At 51.3% G+C, this 24,434-nt stretch overlaps 8 protein-coding genes across 8 annotated transcripts; 5 read left to right on the forward strand and 3 right to left on the reverse strand.

The window, feature by feature from the left end:
- Window positions 1-358: 358 nt before the first annotated feature.
- On the reverse strand, window positions 359-4,362 carry CC1G_10294 (hypothetical protein; the record flags this gene model as incomplete). Its single annotated transcript, XM_001828571.1, has 7 exons — window positions 359-467; window positions 517-1,051; window positions 1,103-1,284; window positions 1,338-1,513; window positions 1,566-1,691; window positions 1,745-4,159; window positions 4,213-4,362. The coding sequence occupies 7 exons, from the start codon at window positions 4,360-4,362 to the stop codon at window positions 359-361; spliced, it is 3,693 nt and encodes a 1,230-aa protein (XP_001828623.1).
- Window positions 4,363-4,758: 396 nt separating this feature from the next.
- On the forward strand, window positions 4,759-7,982 carry CC1G_10295 (kinesin-like protein KIF23; the record flags this gene model as incomplete). The annotated part of the gene is made up of 9 exons (XM_001828572.2): window positions 4,759-5,040; window positions 5,094-5,489; window positions 5,540-6,085; window positions 6,139-6,456; window positions 6,507-6,807; window positions 6,855-6,961; window positions 7,014-7,136; window positions 7,198-7,335; window positions 7,386-7,982. 9 exons carry the CDS (start codon window positions 4,759-4,761, stop codon window positions 7,980-7,982), a joined length of 2,808 nt encoding a protein of 935 aa, XP_001828624.2.
- A 475-nt stretch (window positions 7,983-8,457) lies between these two features.
- On the forward strand, window positions 8,458-9,906 carry CC1G_10296 (uracil-DNA glycosylase; the record flags this gene model as incomplete). Its single annotated transcript, XM_001828573.2, has 9 exons — window positions 8,458-8,651; window positions 8,709-8,880; window positions 8,936-8,987; window positions 9,046-9,113; window positions 9,169-9,199; window positions 9,268-9,361; window positions 9,417-9,636; window positions 9,698-9,717; window positions 9,768-9,906. The coding sequence occupies 9 exons, from the start codon at window positions 8,458-8,460 to the stop codon at window positions 9,904-9,906; spliced, it is 990 nt and encodes a 329-aa protein (XP_001828625.2).
- Window positions 9,907-10,114: 208 nt separating this feature from the next.
- CC1G_10297 (methylase) lies at window positions 10,115-11,107 on the forward strand (the record flags this gene model as incomplete). The annotated part of the gene is made up of 7 exons (XM_001828574.2): window positions 10,115-10,181; window positions 10,239-10,323; window positions 10,380-10,432; window positions 10,484-10,551; window positions 10,609-10,849; window positions 10,888-10,973; window positions 11,024-11,107. 7 exons carry the CDS (start codon window positions 10,115-10,117, stop codon window positions 11,105-11,107), a joined length of 684 nt encoding a protein of 227 aa, XP_001828626.2.
- Window positions 11,108-11,653: 546 nt separating this feature from the next.
- On the reverse strand, window positions 11,654-16,907 carry CC1G_10298 (transmembrane protein; the record flags this gene model as incomplete). Its single annotated transcript, XM_001828575.2, has 13 exons — window positions 11,654-12,039; window positions 12,094-12,205; window positions 12,263-12,873; window positions 12,927-13,039; window positions 13,095-13,157; window positions 13,209-13,326; window positions 13,382-13,653; window positions 13,704-14,882; window positions 14,938-15,212; window positions 15,267-15,532; window positions 15,579-16,274; window positions 16,322-16,662; window positions 16,721-16,907. 13 exons carry the CDS (start codon window positions 16,905-16,907, stop codon window positions 11,818-11,820), a joined length of 4,455 nt encoding a protein of 1,484 aa, XP_001828627.2. The 3' UTR covers window positions 11,654-11,817.
- A 679-nt stretch (window positions 16,908-17,586) lies between these two features.
- On the forward strand, window positions 17,587-19,299 carry CC1G_10299 (hypothetical protein). The gene is made up of 4 exons (XM_001828576.2): window positions 17,587-18,050; window positions 18,101-18,332; window positions 18,381-18,590; window positions 18,640-19,299. The coding sequence occupies exons 1-4, from the start codon at window positions 17,664-17,666 to the stop codon at window positions 19,233-19,235; spliced, it is 1,425 nt and encodes a 474-aa protein (XP_001828628.2). The 5' UTR covers window positions 17,587-17,663; the 3' UTR covers window positions 19,236-19,299.
- A 119-nt stretch (window positions 19,300-19,418) lies between these two features.
- On the forward strand, window positions 19,419-21,496 carry CC1G_13209 (hypothetical protein; the record flags this gene model as incomplete). The annotated part of the gene is made up of 7 exons (XM_001828577.2): window positions 19,419-19,470; window positions 19,522-19,611; window positions 19,664-19,948; window positions 20,008-20,683; window positions 20,810-20,887; window positions 20,946-21,077; window positions 21,439-21,496. The coding sequence occupies exons 1-7, from the start codon at window positions 19,461-19,463 to the stop codon at window positions 21,494-21,496; spliced, it is 1,329 nt and encodes a 442-aa protein (XP_001828629.2). The 5' UTR covers window positions 19,419-19,460.
- Window positions 21,497-21,715: 219 nt separating this feature from the next.
- Window positions 21,716-24,133, reverse strand: CC1G_13210 (NPL4; the record flags this gene model as incomplete). The annotated part of the gene is made up of 7 exons (XM_001828578.2): window positions 21,716-22,051; window positions 22,111-22,237; window positions 22,290-22,537; window positions 22,576-23,774; window positions 23,824-23,942; window positions 24,000-24,080; window positions 24,131-24,133. The coding sequence occupies 7 exons, from the start codon at window positions 24,131-24,133 to the stop codon at window positions 21,846-21,848; spliced, it is 1,983 nt and encodes a 660-aa protein (XP_001828630.2). The 3' UTR covers window positions 21,716-21,845.
- Between the last annotated feature and the right edge of the window lie 301 nt (window positions 24,134-24,434).

Raw genomic sequence — 24,434 nt, forward strand, 5'->3', positions numbered from 1 at the left:
ATATACAACGACGTTGCCGTTTTCCCTTTCGACCAGTGTATTACTAGCTGCACATTATTTGCTATTATCACCTATTACTCTGATGACGTTTACGACGGCTCCTCATCATGCCTAGTTTTGTTGTTCCATATTCCCTGGATATGTTTATATTTTCTACAATCCAACTACTTCATACCATATACCGTTACATTAAGAATAAAATAGGTTTGAGTGACCATCAAAGAGCGAAGAAAATAGAGTATCCCCATGACATTAGGAAAGAAACATAGACGTGGAAGCGTGCAGCGAAATGCCAGTGAAAACAAAAAAGAAATGAATTAAATAATGTACATGCCGGAGAAAATTGTCAGCGATGAATCTAACTGTACAGCGACTGTGCGTCAATGCATGAATCCAAGAGGGCGTAATTATCGGAGGGAGTGGCCTGCGTAATTCGGTTGACGATCGCTTTCAAAATTTCTGAGCGACTGTGAAGAGTCAGCAAAGTACAGCAAAGTAACAAAGGAAGGAACTTACTCAACACTTCCGTACGATACTTCAGCATCGCACTCGAGAGAGTCAATAGATAAAGGCCATTCACTAAATGTCTGAAGATTGAAAGAGAACGAGACGATCGCTTTGCCCATGACTTTGGGGAACATGAGCGTAGCGCGCGCCTTGAACGTTGGCGTCGGGGTTTTCGACGATGGCGGAGCAATCTCCACCTCAACGGGGTATTTGATGTTCAAAAGGCGAATATGCGAACGCAGCTGGCCACATGCGACCCAATAGTCGCTTAACCGGCGAACGATGTGGCGCACGGTTAAGTCCCGCTCTTCGTCGAGAATGGCAGCTGCGCAAGCCACGAATAAATTCGTGAGCTTGGGGAAGTCGTCTTTGAATGTCGTCCGTGTGTGTTCTAAGCGCATGATGTTGACTTTAGAGACGATGGGCACGAAGTTGGTGCAGGGAATCGAGACGCGATATGTTGAGTCGTAGATAAACTCGAAGACTTGCGCGTTGACTTTGATGATTCGAGTGAGGTGGAGATCTTCAAGGGCGTCCAATTCGTCTAAAGGCCAAAATGTGAATACAAGGCCAACACGGAGCAGACTGTACTTACCTTTGAGCTGGAAGACTTCCGCCCGCGTCGAGCTTTTTTGGATCTGCAGTACGCGTTCCGCTTTGGCAATCGCAGAAGATACTTCCTGCTTCTGTTGCTCGGTCTCCCGCAAACGCTCGTTGAGCCAAGTCAGCTGCTGCTTATGCTCGTCAACTTCTCCTTTGAGGGCTTCAATCTCGAAGCTAGAATCGACGTCAGAGATTTGCGAACAGAGGAAGAGACGACGTCGACTTACTTTTGATCTGCGATGGATGTCTTCAGTTCAGTAAGGTAGTCTTGGTCGCTTGCTTCGATATCGGCCACTTCCGCCTGCTCACGCTCAAGCTCAGCCATGATCTCTTCATATTCCTTCTCGAGATCTGGAATGAGCTCCTTTGCAGCCGCATCCAAGGCTTCCAGTTTCTTCGCGTCCTTTGAAAACAATGAGCAAACGCGTCCATGGCAGACTAAAGTGACAACGTACAGATTGAAGATCCTCGAAGGCCCTGTCGGCAGTGCTCTTTAATCCTTCCACCCACTTCAACTTCCAGTCATACCAGTCAGATTTGGCTGACCCGCGAGCATTGGTCTTGATGAAATTGAGTTGGTGCTATATGAATCACCGTTAGTGGAGCTTTCTTCTACATAACAGAAAACACTTACCAGCAACTCTGCCTGACCCTCCTCATCCGCTCTCGAGTATTCTACAAAGAGCTCGGGCGTCACTTTCGCTGCTTCCTCCTCGGCCTCAGCAAAGGCGATCTTGCTCTTCTCCATCCAAGCCTCAAGGTCCCTCGAAACCCTGGTGTACAGCTCGAGCTGTGGAATGTCAATGGCCATGGCAACGGCATATTCAGCAAGCCCAATGTCCTCCTTTGGACGAGGACGCCTGGACAGTTGCTGTCCAGGGTGAATAGACCTTCGAGGGGCGGCAATCTCGTCCATGAACTTAATGCCAGTTAACTCGAAGAATTGGGCAATAGAGATTGCGGGAATGTCTTCGTCCTCGTAGTCGTCCTCTCCAGCGGCCTCCTGGACACCGGCTCGCCATCGTTCAGCCTTGTCTTGTGCAGTGTCGACGTCCTCGTCCATGTCGCCAAAGGTAGGCCCGGATAGTACCGCAGAAAGGTCGACATTCCTTGGGCTAGCCACAGGTTCCTCCCTGGGGGATGGCGATCGCGTCTGTGGATCGGGTTGTGTCTCGGGGGCGGGGTCTTCATCCATAGGCTCTCGTTCTGGCTGCGAGGGTGTTGGCACCACCGTTGTGGGGGGCACAGGAGGATTTGATTTATCGAAGCGCTTCCAAGCATCTTGGGCTCCCGAGCCCATACTCGCCCGCCCCGCCGACACAGCTCTTCTCATAGGCGACTGAAAAGCTCCAGGTTGCGAGCCCAGGCCTGTCGCCAGACTCTTGCGGCGAGCCAGATAGCCTGTTGGTTGTCGCAGTTGCGACCCGGGCCTTTCGGCCGCTGACGTCGATGCCTGTGCCTGCTTACTGGGGGTGAATGGCTTGGGCTTGCTCATGGTTGCTGAAGAGGATGCCTGTGCTGTCGTTGGTTTGTGAGCAGTATCTGCTCCCTTGTCAGCCAACGCTTGCCGCTTGGCAGGACTGGGTCGGTCAGCATCGACGTTCTCAATGTCGCTCTCCTCCCGCTGCAGACGCTTAGATGGGACCTTTTTAGGCGAGGTCTTGGAAACGGGAGGGGCGAAGGCAGCAGTAAAAGTGGGCTTGGGCCTTGCCTTTGCGGCGCTGGAGGGGGTTGTCGGCCTGGTTTTCGAAGGTGAAGGAGGAGGTTGAGAGAACACCCTTGAAGTGCCGCTTTGAGTCATTTGGGGAAGAGACGAAGGGCCCGCAGAGGGAGGGTTGGAAGGTTGAGGTGGATGGAATACGGACGGTGGTTGGGGTTGTTCCTGGTTTGAGGACGGTTCATCAGCCACTGGAGGGGGGGCAAAGGACTGTCGACTGGGCCCCGACTGAGCTGCAACGATGTTGCCATACACTTCCGACTCGTCCATATTGCTTTCTCCACCAGTGCTCATGCGGTTGTTGCCGCCCAAACTAAAACGACCCATGACCTTGCTTATGTTCAGAGTGTGGTTACTGTTGCCCCCTTCGTCGTGGTCTATACTTCCCATACTGGAAACCGTGTCTTCCTGGATCGTGCTGAGTTCGTTCGTTTCGTCCCATAAACTCTGTGATTGCGACTGTTGAGATAAAGACTCTCGAGCCCGCATCAAGCGTTGGATTGCGCTGTCCAGGGGCATTTCTGGCTGGGCGGGAGCACGCATAAGGCTTTCATCAAAGGACTCTTCCTGAGGCTCTATTGAAGTGTCCCCCGAATGGGTCGCCTGTCGCAGCGCCAACCATGCAGCGTCTTGTTCGGGTGGCGGTCGGAGGGATTTGCCCATCGGAACCGTGAATTCCATTTGCTGCGAATCGTCGTTGCTCGTTTCAGAGATAAGTGAATCTTCGGCGACAGAGGACTGAGTCAAATCGGGATCCTCCCCTTGGTCCTCCTCCATTTGTAGTATTGCCGATGGTGGGTGCCCCAAGGTTTCCCTCCTTCCAGGTGCAACCGAGGACCTCCTACGAATGTTTGCAGGGATGGCCTGGGTGACGTCCATGTCGTCACTCATGTCCATCTCCATATCGTCGTCAAATTCTTCGTCCAGGATGGCCGAACCAATATCCCCTGGCCCACCCAACATACCACCAACGCTGGTGAGGTCCATATCACTTCCAAAAGATGTACAAACAGAACTGCGACGTCGGCGAGCAAAGTTGGCGGCGTTGGGATAGTCGTTCTCGTCATTGACTTGTGCGGGTGAGTGGTCATCAGGTTCTGAAGAAGCAGAGCTGGGAGATGAGTGGGGAGACCCTGTGGAATTGGTATGGTCCTTGTTTGGAATTTGGAAAATCCGAACATGAGCGTGTTCAGCAAAGCTAACCCGCCGATTGAACCCCAGGGACTTGCGCGACGCATCGTGCACTTTGGTCAGTTCCATGGACTGGGTACCATCGTTCTCGTCTAGTTCTTCCGCCGTAAATGAGGTCTTGAGAATACTCTTCCTGGGCACCTAGTTCATGTTGTGAGAAAGAATGTGATCACGACAAGAGGGTCGCGACGTACCAGTAAGCGACGTGCTTTGGCTTGAGGACTAAGACTTGTCCGGGGGGCGATGCTATGTGCACGTCGTCGCCGAGGAACCGCTGCCGGTTGGCTGTTCGAGACAACGGCGAGTGAGCGTCGTCGGTGGGGGGAATCTTTGGTGACGACCATTATCGACGACGAAGAGAGACTAAACCAAGACGTTGGTGAGAGGCAAGAGTGGTAGTAAACGCGGCAAATCATCAAACCCGCGCTTGATCCTACACGTGATCGTGTTAATTCCAATAAACCGGCATCAAATCTATTGTTACGCGTTTTGTCAGTTAGAACGGCAACCAATTGGCCTTTCAAGGAGCTCAGAAGACAACAAGGATACATGGACATTCTTAGGGGAGATTTTGAAGGCTAATTTATCAGTAATTAAGACGTGTTCTACGAGAACTTGTGTTTATCATGTGACTGGGCATCGCGTCGCGTACAGCGTCACGCATTTTATGTTCGCTGGCTTTACACGCGGCTGCCATCAACTCCATTTATCTCTCGACCACGACCATCTAAATCGACAAGATGGCCTCCAGACCCGTGGCGACGAGAGCTTCCTCAAGATCAAGAACGAATACACCAGCGCCAACACCGCCGACGACACGAACGACACGAACTCGCGCGGCCTCAAAAGCACCTGAAGAACAAGCACCTGCACCAGCAAGGAAACCTCCGAGCAGCAGAAAACCGTTGAGCAAAAGGGACAACCTCGAGCCGCCCCCGCCTTCAAAACCGAAGGCGAAAGCACCCAGCTCTAAGGCGCTCAAACAGGCTCAAGCTAATGAAAATGAACGTGAGGCAATCATGGTATGTTTTCCCAACCGTTGCCAGTACCCGGATTTTGTCTGAATCTCCCTTAGGCATACCTTCGCATCCGCCCTCGAATTGGGGAGGAGCCTTCCAAAGCACCGTATCTTGTCCCAATCTCAGACACTTCAGTCCGAATGACAGACCCTAATGACACACAAAACCGATCTCAATATCGTGCTTCAGTAATCCAGCCATCTTCTATCTACACTTTCTCGCATGTATTTCCACCGGAGACACAGCAAGTGGACTTCTTTACGAAGACAACACTCCCGCTGGTGAAGGATCTCCTCCAGGGACAGAATGGTCTTCTGTTCACGTACGGTGTGACCAACTCTGGAAAGACCTATACCGTTCAGGGTGGCTCCGAGCCTGGCACTGCTGGGATTCTCCCCAGAACCCTTGATGTCATCTTCAATAGTATAGATGGCCTTCACGGTGACGGAAGGGTGCGCACTCTCCCTTTGACTTTCAAAACTGCTGCTGATTCCGACCACAGTACCGTCCCGTTCGCCTCTACGGTGTCGAACCCGCCGACGCCTCAGATTCCGCTCCCCCGCAGATTAGCTCTGCGCCAGCCGTTGCTCAGGTCCTCCAATCTCTCGATGATCCTTCTGAACCCAATTTCGAAACCGATCCGACTGTCGTTGAAGTTGACCGCAACTACGAGTACACGGTCTGGCTTTCTTATGCAGAGGTCTACAATGAAAAGGTGTACGACCTTCTTGCCTCGGCCAAAGATGACGAGACGCGCGTGGACAGCCCTGCTCCACGTGCAGGCCAGCACAAGATCCCTACCCTTACCCGACAAGCCCTAACTCTGCGACCATCGCCGCCGGCGGACAACCCCGACACTGATATTACTGGGAAATACATCTCGGGCTTGCGTCAATTCAGGGTGACAAGCGCCGCCCAGGCCAAAAGCTTGGTGAAGATAGGTCAACTTCATCGACGCGTTTTTGGAACCCTTGCGAACCAAGCGAGTAGCCGAAGTCATGGAATGGTCATCATCAAGATCATGCGAGGTCATCGTGGCGAAAAGGATGTAAGTTCACTATCTTCCTTCTTATGTGTGTCGATGACAAACCTTGTCTCGAGGATCCCACCAGCCTTCAAATTTCTCGTCTGACCCTCGTCGACTTGGCTGGCTCAGAGAGGACGAAGCATACGCATACCACTGGTGATCGTCTCAAAGAAGCCGGAAACATTAACAAGTCATTGATGGTCTTGGGTCAATGTTTGGAGGTCCTTCGCTCAAACCAGCGGAAGCTTGCCATGAGCCTTGCTCATGAAGGGGTTGGAGAGAATGGGCGAATGGATACACGGGACGTCAAACGGACGCTTGCTGTCATTCCCTTCCGCCATAGTAAGATGACCGAAGCCCTAATGGACTATTTCATCGGCGATGGTCGGGTCGTGAGTTCTTCCAACACCTGGTTATGTGTATTCTTGACGAATTTTTATAGGTGATGATCGTCAATATCAACCCATACGACACAGGTTACGATGAAAATTCACATATCATGAAGTTTGCTGCTCTCGCTAGAGAGGTCCACACCAATCCTGGACCTGCACCCGTATCGAAGCTTCCCCCCAATTTTGGGCCTGGAAAGGCCAAAGGCAACAAGATCAAGGAACCAGGGCCGCTATCTCTGAGAGGAAGCGATATTGCTCCCAAGCCGTTCTACCGAAGGAAGGTCACCATCTCTATGGGTGGTACGGAAGCCGGGAAGAGGGTCAACGAAGCCATTGTTGAGGTTGTGGAAGGTAAACTGCCCTCTTCAATCTCCTGGCATCAATTACTCAACTCTCAGCAGAGGAAGAGGATCAACTTGACGATAACGACGGTGAGGAGGGTGAAGAGCCTCCCAACCCTCTCGTTGATGCTCTATTCGAAGAAATCGAAAGACTTCGAATCCAGGTGATTCCCGGTCCTCCTTCCCATCCGAGTCCGCCTAATCTTCTTGTCTTAGCTTTACGATGCAGAGATGAGATGCGCGTTGATTGAAGCCGATACTCGTGAAGAGGTGATGCACGAGATGGAGGAACGCATGCGGACAATGGAGCAAATGTATTCGAGGCGGTTGATGTCCGAGGTCAGCTCCTTTTCCAGGCATTCATGAAACCATTTCAATGGACTCATGCATGTTGACTCAGATTGAGCAAAACAACTTGAAGACTGATGCAAAGATTGATATGCTGCATCAAGCAGGTCTCTTTTCTAGTCCAGTCAAGCGCAGCGACACGATCGAGACACTGTCAGAGGCTGAAGAGGAAGACGTTGAGATGAGTTTGGTACGGCTGGTTCTTCCTCAAACTTCAGGAGGTTCTGACAAGATGCGTAGATCCAAGAAGAGTCTGACGAAGATGCAGTCATGTCTGATGCTACCAAGTCCGTATCAGCTTCGCCATTGGCAAGAAAGGACAAGACTGCCAGAAGTTCCAACCCGTTCAAAAATATGGGAACCCATCCGATTGGCTCTGATGATGAAGAGCTCACAGAGATTGAAGACAGCGAGCAAAGTGAGGAAGACGATGATGAGGACGACGAGGAGGGCACGGAAGAGGAAGAAGAGGAAGGGATTGAAGAAGATGACGACGATGACGACTACAAAGAGAGTCAGAATCAGTCTGAGGAGGAAGACGACTGGGAGCCTTCATTGTCAACTAAGAAACGCACACCTGCGAAACCGCGTCCTTCAACCTCCAAGGCAGCGCCTCCTTCTACGACCAGAAAACCATCTCGGGTTTCCAAATTAGCGACTGAAATCGATACCCTTAAACTCTCCGAGTCAACATCGAAGAAGGATGGTCCTCCACCAAAGAAGAAGCCCCGTTCTTCGCTGGACACTGACTCTGAGGATGAAGAGTCTGACGTGCCCGTCGCGCCTAAAAAGAAGAGGCAAGTCCCTGTTGACCTTTGGTCGTCTCCCACTAATTAAATTCTCTTCATTAGGCAATTAGCTAAGAAGGCGATTATGACGATGGACGGGGTCGAGCAAGTCAGCTGGGAAGCTGAAAAGCTAAATGCACAGGGCAAGACTATTCGGCGCTTAGGCAAATAAACTCTTTATCTTTCGCAGATTGACTCTACATGTCATTTCATATCTTGTGCAACGCATCTTCCATGTACATACCACTCATTTTTAATTTGTGTCGAATCAGTATTACTATAATCTATGTTCCACGACTTGTCGGGAGAACCTGCGTGACCACATGACTGTGACCAGACGCGTCTGCGGCGCGTAACGCGTTTTGTGACACGACGGCACCGCACGCAGACGGTGATGGCGGCGACGCCGCAATTCAATATATCCCTTTGCCTCTCACTGACGTTGCTAAAGGGTTCCTGGCTACGCTGTCCACTCACCCGTACTTCGTCTCTCCTGTAACGAAATCTTTGACAGCGCGTCTTCAATGCCCAAAGTCGACACAAACACCGCAGAAAACGAGATGCGCGTCGCATCGAGCAGCACCGTAACACAGACTGTCAAGGCTGCCGCTGCTGCGAGCTACACCCAAAAGACGATTAGCTCCATGTTCTCCAAGGCACCTACAAGGACAGTCTCCTCGGCGAGGAAGAAAGTGCTCGAGGCGCAAGCGGAGGCGAAGTATGTCGTCCTTGGCCCCCGTCGTGGCGCTGTAACCTGGTATTGACGCGTCTACAGAGCAGAAAGTCAAAGTTCAGCCGTATCCCCACCTGAGCCTGTACCGAGCGGTTCAACATCCCAAATCAAAATACCTATTCAAGTCACTTTGGACACATTGGAGAAGGATACGATGGATCCGACGTGGTATGAAGCGCTCAAGAGCGAGTTCGACAAAGGGTACTTCAAACAGGTATGATTCCAGCGTTGGTGAGATATACTTGAACTAATAGGCTCGCTTTTCGCAGTTGAAGAAATTCTTGGCCAGTGAAATGGCATCTCATACGGTCTTCCCAGCCAGTATGTGAACCGTGTACGGCCCCATATGCGCGACCAATAACACAGTAGCTTGCTTCAGTGGAGAATATCTACTCCTGGTCTCGACTGACACCTTTGGACAAGGTCAAGGTTGTCGTGATAGGACAGGTGTGTACTCTGTTTTGCAATCTGCTCGAATAGCGATCTGAAGGGTTGCCGCTAGGACCCATACCATGGCGTTGGCCAAGCACATGGTACGTAGCCCTTCCAACTCTCCTTCTAACTCCTGCTCACTGCCCTACCGTAGGCCTTTCCTTCTCAGTTTTACCCCCGACCGTTCCTCCACCTTCGTTAAAGAACATCTACAAGCAACTCCAAAGTGATTTCCCTTCTTTCATTCCACCCAAAACCGCCGGGTCCGTATATTTTTGTAGTTTCTCCTTTCAACACGACTGACAAATGGTTGAGCAGGGACCTCTCTCCTGTGGCCTCGCAAGGCGTCCTATGGCTTAATTCTTGCTTGACAGTACGAGCGCATAAAGCTGCATCCCATGCGAAGAAGGGCTGGGAGACGTTCACTACTCAGGTTCTGAAGGCCGTCCTTCAACGAAAAGGTGCTATTCAAGGAGTCGTATTTCTGGCTTGGGGAATGCCAGCCCAAAAGACCTTCGATTCGCTGTCCATAGACAAGGTAATTGTAGTCTCTCCTTTGTCTCGACCCTTTGCTGATCGCCTCACGTCGTTTTTTGCAGTCGAAGCATCTCATGTTGAAGTAAGCTTCGACCTGCGAACCTTGACCCTAGCTAATGTCTCTCCTTCCAGGTCTGCACACCCTTCTCCTCTGTCAGCAAACAGAGGTTTCTTCGGGAACGGCCACTTCAAAAAGACAAATGAATGGCTGGAGCAGAAGTACGGAAAAGGTGCAGGGATTGACTGGATGGTTTTGAGCGCGAAGAAGTGATTATATGCGCCCCTCCTCACGGAGTATGGAAATGGTTTCGTGCATATTTACTTGTATATCTTGACTATCATTACCCTGTACATTGCTTTGTTTGGTATCATATACTACTGCATTCCACGCTGTTTATATTTGGCTAATCGATTCCTTGTTTTCGACCAATATTGCGATCAACTCCCTTCTTGCCCCTCGACATCAACCTCTCGACCAGATGATTCCGACGCCAAACCTCTCACATCTCACTAGCAAGGATTACGATCTTGTCTATGAACCTGCAGGTGAGATGAAATGCCGCGGAAGTAGTGGTTCGAAGACACTGAGCGGTTCGCGATCAGAGGACACGTTCCTGTTGCTTGACGCCCTCGAGGCTGACGAACAGGCGCTTAAGGCAGCAAATCCGTTGGTCTGCCTCGAAGTGGGGTAACTTTTTCCCTTTTCTCCATCTTGACACATCGAGTCACCACGCTTCGATCCAGATCAGGTTCAGGATGTGTTTCGGCGTTCTTGACAAAAATCATTGACCCTGCCCGTACGTTTCTCTCCCAACGAGCCCTTTCGCATTGAAAACGCCGAAATCCAGTATACATCTGCACGGATATCAATCCTCATGCATGTCGTGCATCACAAGCGACAGGGAGAAACAACAAGGTGACTTCCACACCCCTTCGTTGAACCCACATAACTCAACCGCATATACATGACCAGGCAGAATTAGACGTTCTGAACGGGCCCTTCGCTCATCCTCTTCACCAACGACTGAAAAACAGCATCGATGTGATCATGTTCAACCCTCCTTATGTGCCTACTTCTTTCGAGGAAGCACAATATGCCCAAAGCACCCATCACCTGGAGGGCGCATGGGCAGGAGGTTTGGACGGTATGCAAGTCACCAATACGTTCTTGAGTCAAGTCAAGGCAAGTGGTCGAATTGAGAGCCTTGATAAAAGTAACTGACTTTGGTGTAGAGTCTACTCTCTCCCCAAGGGAGATTTTATCTGGTGGCATTGAAACAGAACAATGTGCCCGAGATAAGATCAAGGATGCTCGAGGAACAAGGACTCTCAAGCGAGGTAAGCGCCCAACGACGGAGTAGGAGCAAAATTTTCACAACCTGATACAGATCGTCCTCGAGCGGAGAGCAGGGAGGGAATACCTGTACATCTTACGGTTCCAGCACACAAGGGGAGATAATGTGACAGAGTAAATGTTCAATTGAACTGTATTGTACAAGTTGCCATAGAAAGAAACAAAAGATGGTATCCATCAGACTGACGCTCAACTCGCTGGTTAGTCTGTCAGGCAGCTCTTGCGAGCGAACCCAACGAACCAACCAAACGTCCTCGAGACTCGATAGAGCCATGTTCTCAGTATAACGAGAGAGCGCGTATGTCATCGAGTGGATATGAAGATGCGGCATTTGTAAAAATGCGAGACTCGGTCAGTTTCTGTAAACAGATCCTAAAAGGTCCTGTCAGAGATCAAGCGATACGGAAAGGCCATACTATAACTCACCTGTTCGAGTATGTTCTGAAGAAACCAGGATGCCTGGGGAGACGTTTATAAAGGAAATTCCGTGGGAATTGTGGCAAAGAGATACAAACATGCCTTTTTTTTCGCTTGGTCCGTGTGCAATGGAAAACCATATGGCGCGTTTCGGGGAATCGGGCGAAGCACACGGTGCGCACCCGAAGCGCGTGGCGGGCGCTCAGGGCATAACGTCCTCCCATCCTTGAAATACCTTTGCAAAAAGTTGGCGGTGACTATTGTCCATGTATTGAGTGCTATGCATACTACAAACAGATGAGGGTAAACAAAAAACATTACGGTACGTGAAACATTTAAAGGGGTAAAGAGATTAATAACAACGAACGAACTTCGAGGAGAATATTGCAACAGTGTCCGAAGCCCCTCGGACTAATCATCGTCCGGTCGTTTGCCTCGCAGACTGAACCTGGATGGAGTCACTATAGACATTGTCCTAGTAATACCATTCTCTCCTGATGCGATGGATGCACGACTGCTTGAAGGGTTGGTTGACGAATCGAATTCCAATCGAACACGGAAGAGGCCACCCTGCTTCAGTTCCGCGAGAACTTCAGCAGATGAAACACCCGCCGGTTGGATGTGTCTCCAGATCTACGGGAAAACGTTAATTCGGCTTGCTAGATCCCAAGACCTGGCAGTACTTACATCAATTTCACCGTCCGCCAATTCCTTATCTTTGCCTAGCGTCTTGTGGTCGAAGATTGTGACGAATAGTTTGGGTGTCAAGCGCGAAGCCGCAAACTTGAACGATTCATTCCTGCCAGATTGAACAGATCAGAAAGAGAATTACTTCGTAAAGCAAACCCGGACATACCACTCAGGCGTGGTCGTTTTCCCAGCATGCTTCGTCTTATATTCCCTGTCACCAAGTCGAACCACAGCATAAGGCTTGACGTCTGAGTTCGAGAAGTCTTTGGCATCCATGATAGTAACCCGCAAAGTTCCAGGCTCGTTCGAAGGCGCAGGCGCAGTTTCCGAAGTGGGGAAGGCAGCCAAACCAGGATTCATGGCTTCAGCCGTTGCACCGACAGGTTGTGAAGCCTGTCCAGCTGGTACGTCGGCCAGAGCAGCAGCGATCTCGTCACCACGATCCTTGTCCCGCTTGAAGACTCCCGTAACGCCATGGAAGACACCCTTGCCCGCAGATACAGGCAAGCCGCCGATCTGCGTCATCGCCCGACCGGCAGTAGAGAACGTCGAAGTGTTCTTTCTCTGTTTGGCGATGATCATGGGTTGGAAGACAAGCGACAACCGGACGTAGCCCTTTTCACCGTGCTTGGCGGAGGAGAGGGGGATGGTCTGGTCCACTCCTTGGAAAGGCTCGAGGCTAACCACGTCGATAGTACCAACACCCAAGCTCTTTGCTTGCTCAATCTGGTTCCAATCGAACACCTCCAGCTTGAAGTCGGCAGCGACACGTGAAGGCTGAAAATATCGTCAGCCTTTCAGCCTACAGAGTGACGACCGCCGATACATACCACCGTCATTTCAAAGCTCTCGTTCCACTCTGGAGACAAGGTCTTCTTTTTCGTTTGCGACTTGTAGACTCTGCTGCCGTTCAAAGTGAACACAACATATGGATCAGATTTTCCTATCATTGGCGCAGGTCAGAAACGAGTAGATCCCTCAGCGGCGAGTACACCCACCTCCACGGTCAACGCCTCGGATCTCGTGGCCATCGTGGAGCTCAACACGAAGGATGCCTTGGTCTGCAATTCAACGTTAGTACAACGTTGTGCTTTGGGATTGGCCAGACTCACTGTTGACACTCTCTCGAGGCTCCAACTTGACAGGAACAGGAATGAAGCGTGCCTCAACAACTACAGTCGATGATTTCCCTCCGTCCTTATCCATGAGTACATAGCTCTGAGGAGCAGCCTGGTCTCAAGTCGTCAGTTGTCACCTATACCCCAACAAAAGGAACGTAACATACCAAGGTAGCCTTCAAGAATTCCTTTGCATCGCCTTTCCATTCTGATACGACATCATCCTTGTCGCCCTCGTCAGCCTCGTTCAAGCGCAACCACACTTGGCCAAAGTCCAACTCCTTCATGAAGCCTTCACCGACAGTGTCCCATTTCACCTGATGGCTACGAGCCTTCTCGGTGCTGAAGCAAGGCCAGTACCCATCATCCAACAAAACTTCAATGCGACCTTTCTTCTGCAGTTGACCTGACAGAATATGGAAGACAATGATACCAGATTCTGCAAAGCCAGTCAGATTTTCTGAACGTCTGCATAGTGAATGGACGTACGCTGCGACAGAAGCTCGTCAACCGACATCTCCACGCCACCATCTTCCTGAGCAGTACTATGCACAGTAGACGGCGTATCCGGCCTGACCATAGAACCATCACCTTCGGCAGAAAACTCCCCAGACCGAGCAGTAGTAGGCGTTCCGTTAACACTCGCACTATCAACAGAGGTATCGATACTAGCCGGCTTCTTCTTGGGTTTGATAGTCAGAGGGACAGGAGTGGCATGATCGTAGGGGGATTTAGGGCCCTTGTCCAACACCTCTTCGCCATCACTATCACCACCACCATCCACAGCAAGTTGACTAGACTGCTCGAACTTGACGCCGTCCTTCAACTTGAGGGCAGGGATGAACGTTGCAGTGTAATATAGAGTTCCCTTGGTTGATTTGCCCTTGTCGAGTCGGATGGGGTCTGCTGCGTTCTTGACACCGGTGGATTCGTATGGATATTTGGGATCGTCGCTCTGCTTGGCCAATTCCGACACCGTGAGTTCGACAGAGCCCAACGAACGGTCCTTGGTCAAGTGCTGATAGTCCATGCACTCCAACATCAGCGATTCCTTCAACGAGTGAACTGGGATGTAGATGATTTGGTCCCACACTGGGTTCAGGTTGTTGTTGATTACTTCCGTTCGGCCCTTGGTGACATTCCTGACTTGTACACGGACGTAAGGATCGCTCTTTCCGCCAAGTGCAGCCTCGACGTTCTTGACATCCACGGCCTTGTTGATATGAAGTCTGACGACGCCGATAGGTGGGACGTATTGTCCAGAACCTTGCAAACTGCCAGGGATGCTGACCGGTTTCCATTGAGCGCTGACACGAATCTTGCCCGTCTTGCATCCGCTCAACGGGAACCAGTCGCGACCACCCTCCATCTTGGCCTCTAGCAAATCCTCCAGGCGAATAGACATGTAACCGACGACAGGGTCCTTGAGGAAATCGCGGTCGTCAATGACTTTAATGGTGATAACATCCGACTCCTTGTTCGTGCACAGGAACTCGTAAGGGACCTCCCAGACAGGGTTGTTGGTGTGCTTGAGCTTCTTAGAAGTGAAGGAAGCCTTGCGGTTGGCGTTGATGTAAACCTTAGCGAAGGGGTTGAGTTCATTCGACAACGACTTGGTATGGTCGAGTTCCTTGGCCTGGTGGATCACGAGGCGAACAATTCCAACCGCTACAGGTATAATCAGTAAGTCACCCGGCCCACATTCAATACAAGCAAAACATACTGGATTCAGGAACCTCGCCAGTTTCAGCGTCAGGACCAAGGACAGGGAAAAACGAAACGTCATAACGCAATTCTCCACGATCTTTGCCATCCTTGAGTAGTTGCCCGTTGATGCCTTCGTGAGTTGCGTCGTCTTCCAGCTGCGAGAGTTCGAAGGCAGTGGTACCGAGCTTCTGGTCACTTCGATGGTCGTTATAGTCATAGAGATCCAATACCAATCGCTCATGGAGGCTGTTGACGAGGATATACTTAGTTTCCACCCACGTCGGGTTATACCTTTATCTTCGTATTCAGAGGTCTGCGGTCACCAGAATAGAACAAAGAACATACGTATTATGCTTCCATTTCGTGCGAGCAAGTTCGGCGCGGTCGTTGATAGAGAGGGAGACGTAAGGATCAGGTGTGCCGCCACCGATCTTGACACCTTTGATTCCGCGAGCAGAATGGATAGTGACTTGAACAACGCCGACTGCGGTGTCGAGAGGCTGACCGGAGAGTAATTGTTCGAGGTTGAGCGTGAAGATGTTCGGATCATACATCATGGGGCCGAGAATCGAGTGGGTTGTGTCGCGAATAAAGGATGAAAGGCCCGGGATCTAGAAGCGGGTTAATACTCGCGCAAGGTAGATGAGTTACACTTACACTTGCGATGTCAACGCCGAATGTGTCACCTCCGAGTGGTTTGAGAACATAGTCGATAACCGGCTTCTCCAAGAAGCAAAAGTCAACGATTTGGATATGTGGGAAGTTGGACACGAGTTTCATTCGAATCCTCATTAACCCGCTGAACGTAATGTCCTCCACAAGGACCGGGAGTGCTGCAGTCGCGAGACCTTTGCCGAGCCGAATAGAAAGGACGATCTTGGGGTTGAGCTTAGCAGCGGCTTGGCGTTGTGTCATGTCGCTCTCGTCGGTCGGCGTGAAAGAGACAGCCCAATCCATCATGACAATGTCATCGTCGGTCTTAGGGAATGTCCGGACTTTATCGATGCGAGGGGCTTTCGTTCCAAGGGTGAATTGCGTGAGGCGGAGTGAGTCCAGGAACGCAGGGGTGTATGCTGAGAGGACTTGGTCGACGGAGGCGACGATGGTTGAAGAGAGGACAGGTTCATAGATAAGCCAAAAGCGTTCAAGGAAGTGGTTGAGCCAGTCGGCAGTTTCGTGTTCTGAGCCCAATCGAGTCTTGACGAGTTCCCGTTGAATGTCGTCGCGTGCGTTCCGACGGAACCTTTCCATTGACGCCGTGTAATACGTGTTGCAGACTGCCAAGAGAACGAAGATCCATCCCCAACCGAAGCCAAAACGCGTGAAAAAATGGGAGGTGAACACGGCCTGTGTCTGGAGTTGAGGGTTGCGAGATGCTTGCCAATTAAAAATATACGCACGAATACGATTACCGCCGCATTATGATACCATGCACCATAGTACTGCTCGGAGAGGAACTGGTCGAGGACCGACTTGTCTTTCTCTTCCCCTTCGGGAGGGTGCGGTTTGTCGATTCCGGCCATCTGTCGCCAGCCAACGATATACCAGTCGGGGAGTGCACTTGCGGTTGTGGCAGGAATGGCGCCAGGTACGGACTCCGCAGCCTCCCCTTGCACTTGTTGAGCAACCTGAGTGGTGTCGTCTGCCACCACCTTTGCGTCGTCCGCATCTGAATCTTCAATGCGAATGGTAGGAATGGCCCCGTTGTGTCCGTTGTGCGCACCGTTCTCCAAGCTCACAGCTTGATTACTCCACACGTCAAAAAGCTTTCGGGGCGTGTATAGACAGGGGCGCCGCACCTCTTTCAGCCAACGCTGGTTGGGGAGTCACTGACAAATTCTGTGCCCGTTTCTCTGGCACAGATGCCTTCTCCTGGGGTGAATCTTCAGGGTTGAAGGTGTAGACTGTTGCGCCTTTGGCTTCTTCGTGTTTCATGACATTGCTGGCATCGGAGGGCTCTGTGCTGGCCCCCAGAACCGTCGCCATGTTGGCGGGGAATTATAATGAGAGGGGAGAAGAGGAAGACAGGGGCACCTGGGGCAGTAACGAGGCAGAGGTGGGGTGGTAAAGAGCGTGGATTCAAACGATTTGAAAGGTAATGAGGTCTCTGATGTCACCTTCACTTTCCAAGTAGAGGCCGTACAGCCCCCCGGCACCACAACTTCGGCCGGCGAGCACATTAACCATATATGGTTATCCACCGCCGCTTTTGGGAAAGCACCAAGGCGCCGCGCCGACATAGCCCTATCGCCACCTTGTCTTGCGAGCCCAGAGTCCTGCGAACGCCGAGTGAAAATGAGATCACCGTTGAAATGCAGAAAATGACTATCAAGGCCTCTGGCAAGACTCTTCAGCGATGCAAAGAACAGTATGACTTGCCAGTTTCGCCCGACAGTGCCCCAACTTGAATAAATTCATCTCCACTGTAACATCTCAATCGTGCCCATGCCATAGAAAGCGCGTTCGTTACCTTGCTACTGGGAAGCTTTGGCTTGGGATAGCTTCCCGCCAACGTGTTTCATCTGTCAAAAGGAACATCTGGAGTGGTGGACAAGATCGCATACCGGCCTTGGCAAAGGAGGCATCCCCGTGGCTGTGCTATGGAAAGTCACGGGCTCGTCTCGTCGCTGCGGTCAAGTGGGGCAACTCTCTTTGCCAACGTCGGCGACAGTCTCGAACTCTTTTTTTTTTCGACAGCAACTTTAGGACCAGCACAGTGGGCTCAAGGTCTACACACATGCCATGACGAGACCAGGCTCGCTCCGAGACCTGTACATCGACCCATCTTCTGCGTGGACGTTCGTTCCAACCACGTCCAACAACGCGACAACGGCTGCTCAGCCACCAGAGCCACCATCGGCACCAGCCTACCAATGGTCATCTCGTCCATCTCACAACTCTATATTTGATCTCTCGCCAGACTTGAACCTGTCCGAGCCAAGTGGGACAAATGTAGCAAACGTTTTCAAGGCCTTGGTGGCTTCCGCCGTCCTTCAATACACAAGTACGGCCATTGTCATGCCTTGGGAAGTTGGAAAGCTGCTTCTTCAAGTCCAATGGGTTCCCCGGGATGCTGGTGAGCCTGCACCGGGTGAACCGGAGCTTGGCGAAGAAGACGTTGACGATGCAGTACGTGGCCATTCCCATGCAAACGTCCACCCTGCTCACTTTGGCCTTAGCTAAGTGACTCGTCCAATGATAACGACTCTTATTTCGCCGACCCCAATGCCCCGCCAAGTAACCGCCCTCTGCATCGAACAGACGAGCAAGGTTACGTCATCCGAAGATCTGTGCTGGAGGAAGGAACGCGTCCAGAGTACATTATTCCAGTTGGAAGCGCAGATGGCGTTTGGGACATGATGAAGCGAGTTGGAAGGTTCCGACCAGAGGGCTGGCTGGCTCTCTGGAAAGGTAGGCATCTCGCTCGATATCCAAAATCATACTAATAGCCATGGCTAGGGCTTTTGACCTCCTGCGTCACGGAAATCCTTTCCTCGACGATGCAACCGTTCATTGACGGATTCCTGCAGTCCTTATTGTTCCCATCCATGTCGCCTTTCCACCAACCACCTCTCATCCTGCCGGTTGCATCCCATCTCATCACCGGCTTCCTCCTCTCGCCTCTGGACCTGATCCGGACCAGACTGATTGTTCAGCCGTTTATGACCCGTTACAGACGATACACTGGACCAATTGATGCCCTGAAGCAGATTCTGAGGGAAGAAGGAGGCGTCAAAGGAATTTATCTCCACCCTCAACTGCTTATTCCCACTCTTCTCGACAATGCACTCCGACCCATCGTCGCCCTTGCTCTTTCAGGATGATAGCTCGACGATTCACCCTGTCAACATCAGCGAAGACACCCATCCTCGGGCCTGGAGTATTGCCGAACTCGCCGGAAGTTGCGTCGGACTCCTTATCACGCTACCCATCGAGACTATTCGACGACGACTCCAGGTTCAAGTGCGTGGTACCGCGAAGCCTTTGAAGGCATGTGTCGAAACTCGCCCTGCACCATACAACGGTGTGGTCGATACGTTCTGGCACATTCTTACAGAAGAACGCTCCGACCTCCCCATCCGGTATCCTCAGCGCCGACGTCGTTCGAGTTCTGTGAGATCAAGGGATGAGAGGAAAGCGGAGGAAGATGTGGCTAAAGAAGAGGCTTTGGATGGCGATGGCTGGTCCAGACACACCGGTCTAGGGCAACTCTATCGCGGATTGGGTATGCGATTGGGTGCCAGCGCCATAGTCTTTGTCATTGCTCTGTGGAGTGGGGGAGCTGAGACAGACAGTGGATGGACTGAGATTTAAGGCTGGACTAGATAGGAACCTACAATAGTTATCGTTATTCAACTAATGTCCAATCTCCTCTCCTATTTGGCGGAAGAAGTGATGAACGCGAGAGCCGGTCCGGGATCGGGACACTTTACCCCAACGGATTGAGAATTGAGAGACCCTGACGTTGACCAACTTTGTGTACCTCCGTTTCTCATCGTTTTCTTCTTGACACTCCTTTAACGACTTTAACGACTTGAAATGTTCCAAGGTTGGTTGTTCTTTCTGCCCAACCTATACAATTGGTATTCATGAATCACAGAAAAACCGTATTCGGTGGTACCGCTGCTCTCGCGAGCACTCCACCGCGTTCGCTCGACCCCTCCTCGCATTATCGCTTCACCGCCAACTCGTATGTAATGTATACAGCGCCAAGGAACCAGCACTAAACCTCCCAAATACAGAACCACGACGAGCAGCAGTGGCTCTCATTATTCGCGTCGTCCCATCGCCTCACGCGCCAATTCCCCCTAACCCTGCAAATCCTCCGACCTTATCCGAATTTTTCGAGCTTGACTGGGTCAAAGACCCCAACGCCCAAGCTGAAATCCTCTTCCTTCATCGGGAGAACCCAGCCAGCAATGGAGACGGCCCATTCAACCAATCACGAGTTCGCGTTGGCAAAGAGGCACACGTAGCGTTCCCCGGTGGACGCACAGAACCCGACGACGAAGGTGGTCTTTACACCGGTACGCACTTCCTTTTACCCGTGGTCGATCCACATCATAATCCAGTTCTCGACCTTTAGCTATGCGCCAAACATGGGAAGAGATTGGAATAGACCTCGCTGAGAAAGACTACATTTGCATTGGACAACTAGACGACCGAGAGATTACTACGTCCTTGGGGAAACGGTTACTTATGATCCTCTCGCCATTTGTATTCCTTCAAGTCACGCCACAAGCACCAGCTCCCGACCCTGTACCCACCACACAGATTCACTGGACGCCCCTCAACGCCCTCGTGTCACCCTACTCGAAACCCAAATGGTCTACCGTAACAGTAGACGCCGCGTCCCGCCTCACACCCAAACACTCGGCGTTCCTTCGTGTTCTCGTACGCCTCCTGGTGGGCAGCATGGAATTCCCTGCCATCCTTCTCGACCCTTCCCCTGCTTCCTTCGGCGAGAAAGGACTTAACGGCCACGCCTCTTCTCGCAGGTTGCAGCAACTGAAACTTTGGGGATTGTCGCTGGGTATGACATTGGATTTGATGTCATACATGATCCTTCCTGCACCTTCGTCCCTGGGAGGCTCGAGAACCCCTCGCCGGAGCGGCTCGTCAACCCCTTCGACGCCTCTTTCCGAAGTAATGCAGCTACCTTACCAAGAAACAGTCCAGGACTTCAATCTAGAATATGTAGCGCCAAGCCTCGCGAGCGTCTTCCCCAGGTTTTCGTACCCTGACGTCAATTTCTGGATATGGTATGTGGTGTTGTTCTCGTGGTCACTTGTTCAAATTCTAATTGCCTCGGTTTCCGCTTCTTTCTACGACATCGCGCGTGATCTACTGGCTCCGGTTGCTCATATTTAACTTGCGTCTTTTAACAGGGTGTTTGGTAAGCGCTACAGAGAAGTTATTCGCGGCTGGGAGGCTAGCGTTCGCGTCGGCGGAACGAATGACCGCAGGTGTGTTGAATCGCCTCTATTGTTGTACTCACGTGGAGATCTAACCACGATAATGCAGAATAAACTGGTCCGGAACAGCTCTCAGCACTTTCTATGCTGCGATCCGCAAGGCTCTCATCGTGGTCATCGTGGCGCGCGCCTTGGGCATTCTCTTTGGTTTGGGTTTCGCTACCTGGTGGATCTTTGGGCGGTAGGTCTTGAGCATTGGTATTATTGCTGCCCCCTGTCACCGCATTGGACCCACACATAAATTATCCCTCCCTTACAATCACATATTTTGCATTGGCTCTTCAACCACTAACCTGTGATGATACCTCCACTTCAATGAATCACATCGATTGCAACGTCGCATGTTGGAACCATGACTTAACCCAGTCCACCTATACCTCAGGCTCCTTGTGCGGCGATCGATGTGGATGGCCATCGCAATTATGTTTTACGCTTTCCGCCAAACAGGTACCGTGAACGCCATTTTCGAGAGAAGAGACTCCGGACTCTACATGGTCAGACATCGAAGATGCCACTGGCAACGTTTTAACCTCGCAGTTTAGCTCAACCGCGTCCCAGATGACGCCAACGGGTATTGATTTGACGACCTCGATCGACTAGATTACGAATCACCCAACGGCCAGTAGTCAAGCTTGAACGCGGAAGGGTGATGTCGTTTGAGCTAATAATCCCTCGGAATGGTCAACTCACTGCCGTGCATCTGCCCACGTATAGCAGTCGTGTGACCAACTTTGAAAAAATCAGTAAGAACTTCCGAGTTCCATTCAGCATGTCAAGCACTCTTTTGTCCCTCCTGAGCTCGGACATCCCTGCTTGTCATCCAATCCGGTGGTGTTCGATTGATTTTGGAATACACGAGGTGCGAAGGAAGACCGCGATGCAAAGGGCTACAGTACAATGTTCAAATCCGCCGGCTCCTTTCCATTACTCCAGGATACTACATTCCTTATCACAGTGGAAGCCCACAGACTTCGCAATCACTTCCGCTGTGAGTGTTCTCAAAGGTACAATGGGGGCAGATCTTGATACCGCCCGCACTTCCAGTACGTGCAGCGTCGTCTGCTGCAATTTGGTCAAACACCTCGGGCGGGATATCATCCACGTCCATTGCCGACGAGCTAGAGCCTGCAGGGGCCGAGGATATCGGTCGTGCAGCTGTTCAACGCACCGAGCTTGGTTAAAGGGGAATAGTCGAGATAGGAGGGATTACTTACGTGCACTCTCTCGAGTAAAGGTCATCAGAGTCTGCCATCCATCGGTAGAAAGGAGAGGGTCCAAAGCTGAGGGGTCCTCTTCTAGCTTGGGTGAGGTGATCGTCTTCATCATGACCTTGACATCGTCCTAATGCTTTCATTTTAGACGATCTTCAGTAGATCAGGCGGCCTGCACGCACCACCGAGAATAGTTGGGTCGTTTGAAGGTAGGCCGCCAAGTGGAAATCGCTGAGCCAATACGCTAGTTCTTTCTTCTTGTATGAATCTTCGCCAGGTTGGATAGAAGGCGCCTCTAGCTTGGACAACTCGGACATCACCTTCTCGACCGTTTGGTCTTCCAATCCTGGCCTGTTCTCGATCGGGAATTGTATCGAGCGGAACATGGGCGACGGGACTTGTGGGAAGCCGTGGGTGACCTGGAAAGCTCCTGAGTATCCAGGGAATCGGAAACGAATCGATATTGACTTACGTTGACCAACAGATATTCGACAGGGAATGCCGGCTTTGCGCTCTTCTTCACCTCTAACCCATACTCGTTCTTGTAGGAGAAAAATACGTCTGGAACGTATCTTGCAGAGTCCTCTTCCCTGTTCTCTTCTTTAACGCGAACGATCCCAGGGTCCACACTTGCTTCAATCATGTCCGCTTCTACCATTGCAACAGCTTGTTCCGAAACCTGATACGCCGATACGTCCACCTGCCCGTCCTCCGTTGCGGTCAAAACAGCGGTGACCAGTCGGGAAGCATACTTCCCTGTCGGCGATGATTTCGAGTTGATTGGATTCTTCGCTTGCAAAGTCGCAGCAAAAATGACTTCCAGTGACGACAGAAAGAAGGATTGTGGATGACGTTTGTACACGTTCTTTGTTCGATCTTCCGGAGTAGGATCCAGATCTGTGAAGATGTAGCCGACAATGCTGAGTGGGGTCGATGCGTTGAATGAGAGGTCCCGAATACGAGCCTCTTCTTCCCAAGGCCAAGCCAAAGTTAAGCCATCGATTTCGCCTTGTTGTAGAGGCTCATAGATTGCCTCGACCACAGCCTTCACGCCCATAGGGACCTTGTCATAGGGTTCGTACCGACCAATGAGCCATCCAAATCGTTGCATGCCCGTCTTTCGCCAGGCCTGTAGGAATCGGTCGATGATGTCCATGGAAGCAATCTCGAGATGATCTACCATCCGGAATGGCTGCGATTGGAGAGTAATGGTAGATGGTTGACAGCCAGTACAGATACCAGCCGGCCACGGGGGATGGTTGCCTGTCGGGCAAGGTACTTTGACCTTGTAGGAAAGAGGGTTCAAGGGAGGCAGTACAGATGTACTGGATAGGGTCTGCTTCGGGGTAAGTTTTCGAAGATAGGCGTGATACGAGAGATGTTTAATCGAGTTCTCCTTGTGGTATGCGGCATCATAGGGCTCCAGAGGCATGCAGTAATCGCACATTCCTTTTAGGCCATGTTTGCAGAACTGGGTATCGCGACTTCTTGCTATCTTCCCCGACTGTGACCTCCAGTACTCGTCGACTGGATCTTCCTTTACAAGCTCCCATGGGCGGGTTGTCGAGACCGCACTGCTCGACGTAGGAGGTGCCGCAGCGGGTGCAGTGGTTTGGCTCGACTCTGCTGATTTCGGTTTATAGTTCACGAAGACCAAATCTCCGTGGCTAATGCATATTGAGAACTGCCTTCAGAACAGATCAGCGTCTGACATACCTCAATCCGAGATTCTGGAGAGTCCTTCCTTTCAACGTGGACACTAGCGCCTCATTTCCGCGAGGTTGGTTCGAGATTGTGACGGTTTCGGGGTCTGCATCGGGAGAGGATTCTAGAATCTAAAATGTCGTAATTTCAGTCAACTCTGCCTCCAGGGCATAGTTCAAACAGCACACCTTGGCCAATAATTCAGATACGTCTGAAGTGGGTTCCATAGGGTATCGAAAGTTGCCATCTCTTGATCTGACTCTGATTAACTGGTAGTCATAAGAAAACGGGCTGCCATTACCAGTGAGACCGTGCTCACCATTTTGATATGCAACCAGGACCTGCGTAGTTACGTTGATTGGACTTTTACAAGGTTGTAGGAGAGAACAAGCTCTGAAGTCATTTGGGACGCGTCCATACGCGTAAGTGCCAAGCCTCCTTCTGCTGACTAAGCAAACCCCTTTCCCGAATCTGCCCAACTGCTCCGTCAAATCTGAGGGCCTTCTCGCCAAAGTCTAGTGGGCATGACTGGGGATTACCAGAAGCGCCGGTAGCTCGGATCCTGGACCATCCATCTTGGAATCTCTGGTTCCATTAAAACAAGGCCCTCCACGCGTTTCACC

The sequence above is a fragment of the Coprinopsis cinerea genome, assembly GCF_000182895.1.
Source record: "Coprinopsis cinerea okayama7#130 chromosome 1 map unlocalized cont3.1, whole genome shotgun sequence".
NCBI lineage: Eukaryota > Fungi > Basidiomycota > Agaricomycetes > Agaricales > Psathyrellaceae > Coprinopsis > Coprinopsis cinerea.

Bases quoted from the DNA above. Each gene is read 5' to 3' on its own strand.
- CC1G_10299 (XM_001828576.2), top strand. From the start codon at position 17,664: ATGACGAGACCAGGCTCGCTCCGAGACCTGTACATCGACCCATCTTCT. The intron at 18,051-18,100 runs GTACGTGGCCAT...CTTTGGCCTTAG, and splicing joins AAGAAGACGTTGACGATGCA to CTAAGTGACTCGTCCAATGA. The intron at 18,333-18,380 runs GTAGGCATCTCG...AGCCATGGCTAG, and splicing joins CTGGCTGGCTCTCTGGAAAG to GGCTTTTGACCTCCTGCGTC.